Source organism: Camellia sinensis, chromosome 11 (genome assembly GCF_055761805.1).
Source record: "Camellia sinensis isolate YWXY chromosome 11, ASM5576180v1, whole genome shotgun sequence".
NCBI lineage: Eukaryota > Viridiplantae > Streptophyta > Magnoliopsida > Ericales > Theaceae > Camellia > Camellia sinensis.
In genome coordinates, this window is record NC_138971.1 from 141,444,344 (window position 1) to 141,454,233 (window position 9,890).

General features: G+C 38.0%; 1 protein-coding gene across 2 annotated transcripts; it reads left to right on the top strand.

Moving 5' to 3' along the window:
• Positions 1-97: 97 nt before the first annotated feature.
• Positions 98-9,123, top strand: LOC114268288 (G-type lectin S-receptor-like serine/threonine-protein kinase At4g27290). Of its 2 annotated transcripts, none has more exons than XR_014344698.1 (6): positions 98-1,515; positions 3,053-3,267; positions 3,755-3,965; positions 4,046-4,283; positions 4,400-4,530; positions 4,626-5,074. XR_014344698.1 is itself a non-coding variant. In XM_082895754.1 (6 exons), the coding sequence occupies exons 1-6, from the start codon at positions 171-173 to the stop codon at positions 4,932-4,934; spliced, it is 2,466 nt and encodes an 821-aa protein (XP_082751880.1). In that variant the 5' UTR covers positions 98-170; the 3' UTR covers positions 4,935-9,123. The 2 variants fall into 2 exon arrangements, 1 of the variants encoding a protein (XP_082751880.1); XM_082895754.1 differs by having other exon boundaries at positions 4,383-4,530; positions 4,626-9,123.
• Positions 9,124-9,890: the final 767 nt, after the last annotated feature.

Below are 9,890 nucleotides of genomic sequence, written 5' to 3' on the forward strand. Positions count from 1 at the left end.
AAAAAAAAAAAAGCCATCAAAGGTGACTGGAGGTTGTTGGTCAAAGTCAGATGAAATATCTGGGTATATTCATCCACCCCCCCCCCCATAAAAAAAAAAAAAAAATCAAATCTGGGTCTTGCTTATTCTTCATAATTCTGATAATTTTTTGCAAGTTAAGATATTCAAAAATGTGGCAAGAACACAGGGGAATGGTGATTGGTGGCACCATGTTTAGACCATGGTTCTTTCTATGTGTTGTGCTTGTATTTGTGTCATCCAAGCCCTGCTTTTCAATTGGAAGCGACACACTTTCAGCAGCCCAGCGTCTCTCAGGGAGCCAAACTTTAGTATCTCAGGGAAGCATTTATGAGCTGGGTTTCTTCAGACCGGGTAATTCCCTTAACGTTTACCTTGGCATTTGGTTTAAGAACTTTGCTGAACGGATAGAAGTTTGGGTAGCAAACAGAGACAAACCACTGTCAGATCCATCTTCTTTGAAACTTGGATTGTCAGAGGATGGTAATTTAGTCCTGCTCGACAGTTTATCAAAAACTCTGATTTGGACTACGAATTTGGTATCACCACCAATATCTAACTCTACTGAAGCTGTCCTTCTTGATGATGGAAATTTCATATTAAGGAATGGTTCGGAGCCATCTACTATATATTGGCAGAGTTTTGATCACCCAACCGACACGTGGATGCCCGGTGCAAAGCTTGGCATCAATAAACTCACTGGCAAAACCCAACTCCTCACTTCGTGGAAAAATTCAGAAGATCCAGCTCCTGGGAGGTTCTCACTTCAGGTAGACCCAAATGGAAGCAGTCAATTTTTTATGGTGTGGAACATGTCCAGAATATATTGGACTAGTGGAGTCTGGAATGGTCAGAGGTTTAGCTTAGTTCCTGAAATGGGGTCAAACGACATTTTCAATTTCAGTTTTATCTCAAATGAAAGAGAGACCTATTTTACCTACTCTCTTTATAATAGTTCTGTACTATCAAGACTTGTAATGGAGCAGACAGGGCAGATTACGCTGCGACTATGGTTAGCAAATTTATGGAATTGGAAATTCTTCCAGGCTTCACCGGCAGACCAATCCGCAGTATATGCTTTTTGCGGGGCATTTGGAATCTTTAATGTTACATCCTTAACCCATTGTGCATGTTTGCCAGGTTTCGTTCCACTTTCACCTAATGAGACGCAGCGGTTAAATGACTGGTCAGGCGGTTGTGTGAGGAAAACCCGTTTGCAGTGTGAAAGTAATATTTCCAACAGGAAAAATGATGGGTTTCGGAAAATTTCAATTTTGAAATTACCACCAGCAAATTCAAAAGCATATCCTGCTAGGAATGGTAAACAGTGTGCATCAGCTTGCAGCCTGAATTGTTCTTGCACAGCTTATGCTTATAATGGTAGTGGGTGTTCAATATGGGATGGAGCTTTATTGAATTTACAGCTCTCAGATGGGTCCAACACTACGCAAAATCTCTACATCAAACTTGCTGCTTCTGAGCTTCTAGATGTTGGAGGTATGCCTATGCAATTGCTCAAAGTTAGGGCCTTAGAGAGTTTTCAAAAAAATAAAATAAAATGGAACTGGTAAATTGATCTAGATCTCTATGGTTTGGTTCAGTTTTTTGAGGTTCTGGTTCCAATAAGAACTGTTGATTAAGGCTGAATGATTGAACCAAACGAACTGTTTTCTTTTTATTATATGTATTAATTTTAATATTTATAACACAAGGGTGTCATGCAAGGTGGTTGCTCTTCTTCTTATTGGGGTTTCTTGAATCTCAATCTCAATCTCATTTTTACAAATTTTATATTATTAAAATAATATGATGAATTTATTGTGTTTTACACATTTAATAATAGTTTGTTTCAAGAATATTAATTAAGTAAATTTGAAGTAAGTTATGTGATTTTTGGTGGAAAGTTTCTATAGATAATTGGTGAAGTAAGATAGTTTTGATATAATGGTGACTTCTATAGCCTAAAATAGTGAAACTGAGCCCTTTTTTTGCAGTTTGGTTTTTGTTTGGTTCAAAAAGTTTCACAGTTCAATTTAATCCTTGAATTTTTAGAACCATAAAGACTAGTTTGATTCTTGATTCATTTAAAAACTGAATCAAACTGATCTGTAAACACCCTAATCAAAGCGACGTCTACTAGTAATGTAGTCTCTTCCTTTTATTCCAGAAGTACATAGATATAAATATACTAGTTTGTCCTTGAACTTCACGCTAATCATGATTATATTATCAAAATTCAGGGAACAGAAGAAAGTTGTGGGTGATCATAGCGATTCTAGTTCCCCTTGCTATGCTTGTTACATGCTTCTCCCTTTGGCATTTATGGAGGAAAAAGCTCAAACAAAATGGTCTGTTTTTTTCTTGGTTAGGTTTCAAAGCTCATATTCAAAGAAGTCATTAAATGATAATATAAGGGGAATTGCACAATCAGTAAGAAGTGAGAGTAAGAGTAATGCTACAATAACTATCTATTTGTACTATCTTATTTTTCCATATGATTTGTCAGTCTAGTTGTCATACATTGCATTAGAGATATACATTTTGGAATCAATCGGTAGGAGATTATTTATAAATATAAAGAGAATTACATCAATCTGGTGCTGTGTAAGAAGTCTAACAATACATACTTACAAGTCCAACTCCAACAAACAACTATATCCATACAAAAAGGAGCCCCATAACGAAGAAAAATAAATGACTAAAGAGAGACTCCTAATAGAGAAGAAATAATCAATCGTTTCCTTGGGCAAAAATCAACTCCCTGACCTCTCAATTGAGTGTACATGAGTGGCCAATTGAGCTAGCATAGTTGATTGAATGCAAACTCCACTTGTATCTCCATATTTTTGCGATTACTTTCATTTCTTTCCACTGATTTGCAATTTCATCATGACTTGCTTGAAGAGTATATTTTAGCCTATGTACAATTTGGTCACTTTGAACTTCTTTTATTTGAAAATTGTTGCGCTTTTCAAAGAAATGATGAAGAGTATATTTTAGCTTGTGTATAATATTGTTGTTTTATGATAAACAGGGGCAAAGTATCCAAGCGAGGATTTGTTGGTATTTGATTTTGATGGTAGTTCTAATGCAACTGATCATGAAACAAATGCTAGATATAATTTGACAAGGGGGAAGAAGAACGATGCTGATTTGCCATTCTTTAGTTTTGCAAGTGTCTCTGCCGCTACCGATGGTTTCTCATCATCCAATAAGCTTGGACAGGGTGGCTTTGGACCTGTTTACAAGGTAAGATTGAATCTGTAGATTGAGAGCTTTAAATTATGACTGTTTAAAGATTTGTCCCATGTCACCTTTCTATGTCACTCAAGTTTGGTTCATATAAGTCTAAAGTCTCTTTACTCATTGCCAATAGTTTTGGGTTGGATGCCCCTAAATTTTTAACATGGTCTTGAAGCTAGGACTTAGTTGATCTCTCGAGCTAATAGAAATTACAACCACTAAAACTTGTCTCACATCCATCTCTATGCCATCTGAAAACCACCAACATCGTTACACCACTAGAAATTACAACCACACCTTCATGTTTTGCATGTTATGTCATGATTTGGCTTCTTTTTTCTTTTTTCTTTTTCCATTCCCCCCTCATCTGTCAGCAGTTGGAGATGTTTCTCCATTGTTAGTATTTCTTTAGCTAGTTACATCTCTAATGAGGCAAAGTTCTTTTAATTTTGTCTTTTCCTCTTCTTTTTTTTGCGTGGTTATTTTCATCCAGGGTAAATTACTCAAGGGACAAGAAATAGCAATAAAGAGGCTTTCAGAAAGATCAGGACAAGGGCTTGAGGAGTTCAGAAATGAGATAGTATTGATTGCCAAACTCCAACATCGAAATCTTGTTAGACTCTTGGGTTGTTGCATGGAGCAAGATGAACATATACTAATCTATGAGTACATGATCAATAAAAGTCTTGATTTCTTCCTATTTGGTTAGTTTTTCTCCTCCCATGTTTAATGTTTTGCAAATTATTGAAGTGTTGAAAAACCTTCCCGACAAACTTAAACACAGATCCAAGCAAGCGAGAGATGCTAGATTGGATGACACGCATTCATATAATTGAAGGGATTGCTCAAGGGCTTCTTTACCTGCATCAATATTCAAGGTTGCGCATTATTCATAGAGATCTAAAGGCTAGCAACATTCTTCTAGATGACGAAATGAACCCCAAAATATCAGATTTTGGCATGGCACGTATATTTGGTGGTAATCAGTCACAGGCAAACACAAACCGGATTGTTGGAACTTAGTAAGTGGAAAAACAAAAAATCCCATTAAAATTGTTACGTGAAAGCAGTATATGTCACAAGTTACTAAAAATGTTTTTACTTGCACACTTAAAATTTAGTGGATACATGGCTCCAGAATATGCAATGGACGGCATTTTTTCCATAAAATCCGATGTGTTCAGCTTTGGAGTATTGTTGCTAGAGATTGTGAGTGGGAGGAGGAATACTGGTTTTTATCACAGTAACTCTCTCAATCTTCTTGGACATGTGAGCTAATCAATGAGACCCTTGCCTTCTCATTCCATTTAATTTCTCGCTTTGTGATGTTGAATTTTTGATTATCTTTTAATTGAAATTTCCAGGCATGGGATATGTGGAATGCAGACCGTGGCTTGGACTTGCTCGACCCAGTTGTAAATTGTCCTTCTAGTTTGATGTTGTTGAGATACATCAACGTAGGGCTTCTATGTGTGCAAGAAAATCCAGCTGATCGACCTACTATGTCTTATGTCGTCTCAATGCTTAATAATGAACTTGCACTTCCACCAAAACCTAAGCAACCTGCTTTCTCTACCAGCCGAACTATTGAGGACACGAATCCATTGCTGAGCAATGAAGAAAATTGTTCACTAAATGGTGTTACAATGTCATTGATTCAAGCCAGGTGGTAAGGTTGTTCAATAAAACTAGATGAATAGATAAATCAATTGAAACTGGTTCAAACTGTATGTTTTGATCCAATTTTTATTTTATTTTAAAAGTACTATGGTTTGGTTTCAAAAAATTAAGAACTATTGATTATAGTTACAAATTAAGGCTCAAAAAGACTTGATTAAATCGAGCCAAACTGTTTACTACTTAATTATTTTTAATAAAATTGGGGTTTCCAAATCTCAGGAGACGTCAATGTAATTTACCCTTAAAACAATGTGTTCTTGTAGTAATTATATACTATGAAGAATTTGTTGTGTTTGCACACATTTTATGAAAGCTAATTGTAATAACCCCGACCTCTGATTAATGCTAAACCATGATTAATTATGCCTAACAGTAATTTACAAGGATTTCGGAATTAAATTGCATATGTATTGCATCATCTTAGTGTTTTTATCTTTTGGCCATAAAACGATATGTTCATGTTTTATGTTTTAAAATGCAAATTGAAGGCCTTATCGGCGGCCGAATCCGAAATTGATTAGTGTTTTGTGTTAATTAGAATTAATGTGATTTTATGGTAAATTTAGTTGACATTTGATTTGGTATGATTAAATAAAGTTAAATTACATTAGTTCAAGTTAATTACCTAATCGCTACTTAGTGGGCCACTTCTAATAGCCTTGTTTAGAATTGTTTCACACAACATTTTCAACCTATCCCCTTGCCAAAACTGACTAGAGAGAGAGGGAGAGGTAGGAGACTGATTTCATCAAGAGATTTTGCTTGGAATTGGAAGAATTGAAGAATAGTGGCATATTTGAGCTTCTAGGCTTGGAATTCAAGACTTAAGGTAGGAGTTTTCCCTTGTAATTATGAATTTAAGATTAATTCTTGCATGGTTCATGGAAGATTAGAGATTAAAGTCAAGAATTGGTTGAAAATGTTGAATTGAGGCTTAAATCATGCATGCATGTTCATATCATAACATTTTGAAGTGTTTTCATGGAAATTCTTGCATGCAAGACCATATTCTAGTTATAGTCCATGAGTTCATCATGATTTTGAGTTTAATCTTGCATTTGGTTATATTTTTGGAGCATTGAATTCAATTGAACACTTGCATGTCATGTTCTTTAATAATTCTTTGAAGTTTATTTGAAATTGTGTTCAATTGACTCACCCTTGGGCTTTGATTTTACAAATTGATCTTTGAAACATCTTATACTATGAGTTTGCAAGTTTTTTTTCCAGAAAATGGGCCCAAGAGGTCGAGTTTTGAGGTGTTAAATGCTTGGTTTGAGCTTGGGAGGCAAATTTGGAAATTCCAGAATTTGGCTTCCTCGCTCGAGCGAAGGATTCCACGCTCGAGTGACCATCGTTTGTTCAGAGCTCCGCTCGAGCGAAGGAATGGTGGCTCGAGCGTAAATTGCAAGCTCTCAGGTTTTTGGTGCATGTAGACGTACGCTCAAGCGACGAGACCTACGCTCGCGCGAAGAGCTGTGTCTCATGCTCGAGCGGGCATCGAACGTAAAATTTCAACAACCAGTACTTTTGCATTTTTACAGACCACTCGAGCGAAGGAGTCTACGCTCGAGCGACCCCTCTGTTTTGACAAGCTCGCTCGAGCGAAGGAAACTACGCTCGAGCGAGACCCCTGTTTTCAACAAGTTTTGAAAAATGTTTTCCAAGGCATCTTTGCATCCTCATTCCATTCTAGGCATTCCTAGGCCATGTTTAAGACTTTATAGTGAGGATTTAAGATTAGAAACACACTAAGAACCAATGACGTAAGTTTTGTGCTTTTAGAATGTGTGTTTCAAGGGTGTATCCGTTATGTGTTATGTAGGTCACGTGCCGCGTGTTGTGTGATCAATCAGCTCCGTCTGTCTGTTTCAAGGCCAACTGTGAGTAATAATTTAGTAAAGTTATGTTCAACTGTATCTATTTTCTGTGTGATAAAACAAGATCTGTTTTCTGAAATGATATGTTCTGTACAATGAATGATTGTTCAATTTCTGATATGTATTCGTGACATCCTTAGCATCATGTGATATCTGTTAGCTGTTACCCGGTATCGGAGGTTCCTTTATGGAACTTATTTCTGTCTGCACTCTGTTACCCGTGCCGGAGGCCTTGTCACGGGGGCTCAGCTTCTATTCTGTTCTGTTACCCGGATCTGAAGGTTCCTTTATGGAACTGGTTATTCGTAACCCCACGTGTATACGTTCTGTTAATGCTAATGGATATATCACGTAAACTTAATCATGACTTATGATTTCTGAATCTGTACGAACTCATTCATTGAAACCCTTTACTCTATTATTATTCGCTGGGCTTTCGCTCACAGTTTATATTATGTATGAAGGTGAGCCGGCACATGACCAGGGCCAGAGTTGATGGCCTTCTGTTTTGTTTTGTTAGCCAACTGTTGTGCCTCCCGAAGAGGTTCCGAACAAAGCCTAATGCCATGGTTGTTTTTGTTTACATGCTAGTCTTTGTATATGTTTTGTAAAGTCAGGTCTTGAAAAGTACAATCTGTGTATATCTTGTAAATATTGTGTATCTGGACTGGCCTGTTTATGTATATATAAATAAGTTTTGAAATGTTCTGTCCCATGTACGTTATCACGGCTCATTGGACCTTGTCTATTTCGTATTATTGCTTCCGCAGCCCCTTATTATTTGTTAATCTATTCAGAGGCCTTTGGTAATCTACAGATTACTGGCCGATTACGGTGCTAAACCCATAGGGGCGAGTTTGGGTCGTGACAGAGTGGTATCAGAGCACATGTTCTACCGTACACACAAGTCCGTATGAGCTTAGGATGTCCTAGTAAGAGTTAGGGGCATTCCATCTACATGTGTGAGTGTGTGGTAATTCAACTGAATATGAAAACTGAATGTACATTTGAATCAAATGAACTGAAGGAAACGAATAAGATTATGCCTGTGTTTATTATCATTTGATGCCTGTATAGTAAGATGGACAATGTAAGGGGAAGTAGTGAAAGTGAATCTTCGGAGACCCGCATAGGCCAAATAGAACAGATGTTAGCAGCGTTGACTGAAGCCTGGACACAACAACAGAGACAACAACCTTTGCCTCATCCGCCTCCACCGACACAAGCCGAGGCAGATAATACTGACATCATCAATTTGACACAGAAATTTATGAAAATGAAACCGCCAACATTCTATGGTGGAATTGAACCTTTGAAAGCTGAAACGTGGTTGCTTGAGATGGAAAAGTTGTATGAAGTATTTCCTTGTTCTGAAACTCAGAAAGTCCTCCTAGCCACCTACACTCTGAAAGATGAAGCCTGTAGGTGGTGGTTACTGATCCGAAGCGGTAACGGGAATATGACATGGGCACAATTTAATGTTATCTTCTACGACAAGTACTTTCCCCAATGTTTCAGGGATCGGAAAGTGTTTGAATTTCAGGAACTCAAATAGGGAAGAATGTCTGTGGCGGAATATGAAGCTAAATTCACCGAATTAGCACGGTTTGCTCCACATATGATGGACACTGATTACAAGAAAGCACGGAAATTTGAAGGTGGATTGGATTTTGAGGTGTTCGATCGGGTGGGCGTGTTAAAATTGCCTTCTTATGTGGAAGTCTTGGGCAGATCCTTAATGGCAGAAGCTACCATAGTCACCATGAAACAAGGTAAAGCCCCAGCAACTACAACAACTGAGTGGAGAGGAAAAAGATCCGGGTTTGGTTTTAAAAAAGGCCGGTCCTTTGTTAGTAAGAAGCAAAACACAGGGACTTCGAACAGCTCAAGTCAGAGTAGTGGGTTTATTCCGGTCTGTTCTGATTGTGGTAAAAGGCACAGGGGTGTGTGCCACCGAGCGTCCGGTGCTTGTTTCTGGTGTGGCCAGCCAAGTTATGTAGTGAGAGATTGCCCGCTCAGGTCTAAGACTACTAGCCGTCCTGCAACAAGTTCAGTGGGATCCGCTTCTGTGGCCAGGACCAATGCCAAAACCAATACTGGGAAAGAACCTCTGAGATGAGGCCGAGTGTTTGCCCTAGTGCCCGGTGACGTACCGAACACCTATACTGTGGTGTCAGGTACACTCTCTATATGTTCTCAAAATACATGTGTACTGATAGATTCTGGTTCTACACATTCCTTTGTATCGCATGCTTTTTCTCGAAAATTGACTAGACCATTAGAACTTATGACCTATGTATTATCTATGTCTACACCGTCTGGGGATTCTATGATGTGTGCTCATATTTATCCAGCATGTGATGTTATGATTGGCGATATGATGTTGTATGTGGACTTATTACCCTTGGACATTAACCATTTTGATTGTATTTTGGAGATGGACTGGTTGACTAAATACTGTGCTACCATTGACTGTGCAAATAAAACTGTTGTGTTTAGACCACCAGGTATGCCTGAATTTACTTTCATTAGAAATGGGGTAGTTCCTCCCCCATATTTGATTTCGGCTATGAAAGCTGTAAAACTCCTTAGGAAGGGATGTAGGGGTTATCTGTGTTGTATACTGACTGCACCATCTGACAATATTACTGTAGAAACAATCCCTGTTGCTTGTGAATTTTTCGATGTGTTTTCGACTGACTTACCTGGGGACTTAGTAGATAGAGAAATTGAATTCACTATTGAGGTGTTTCCGGGGACACAACCTATTTCCAAGACTCCCTATAGAATATCTACCTTTGAATTGAAATAATTGAAAACCCAACTTCAGGAACTACTAGATAAGAAATTTATCCGTCCGAGTACTTCACCTTGGGGTGCTCCAGTCTTGTTTGTCAAAAAGAAGGATGGATCTTTGAGATTGTGTATAGACTACCGGCAATTGAACAAAGTGACTATCCAAAATAAATACCCTCTGCCCCGAATAGATGACTTGTTTGATCAACTTCAGGGTGCCCAAGTGTTTTCCAAAATTGACCTCAAGTCTGGGTATCATCAATTAAAGGTTAG

Coding starts and splice junctions, on each gene's coding strand:
- LOC114268288 (XM_082895754.1), top strand. CDS start 171: ATGTGGCAAGAACACAGGGGAATGGTGATTGGTGGCACCATGTTTAGA. Junction 3,268..3,754: donor GCTTTGGACCTGTTTACAAG/GTAAGATTGAAT, acceptor ATTTTCATCCAG/GGTAAATTACTCAAGGGACA. Junction 3,966..4,045: donor TCTTGATTTCTTCCTATTTG/GTTAGTTTTTCT, acceptor ACTTAAACACAG/ATCCAAGCAAGCGAGAGATG.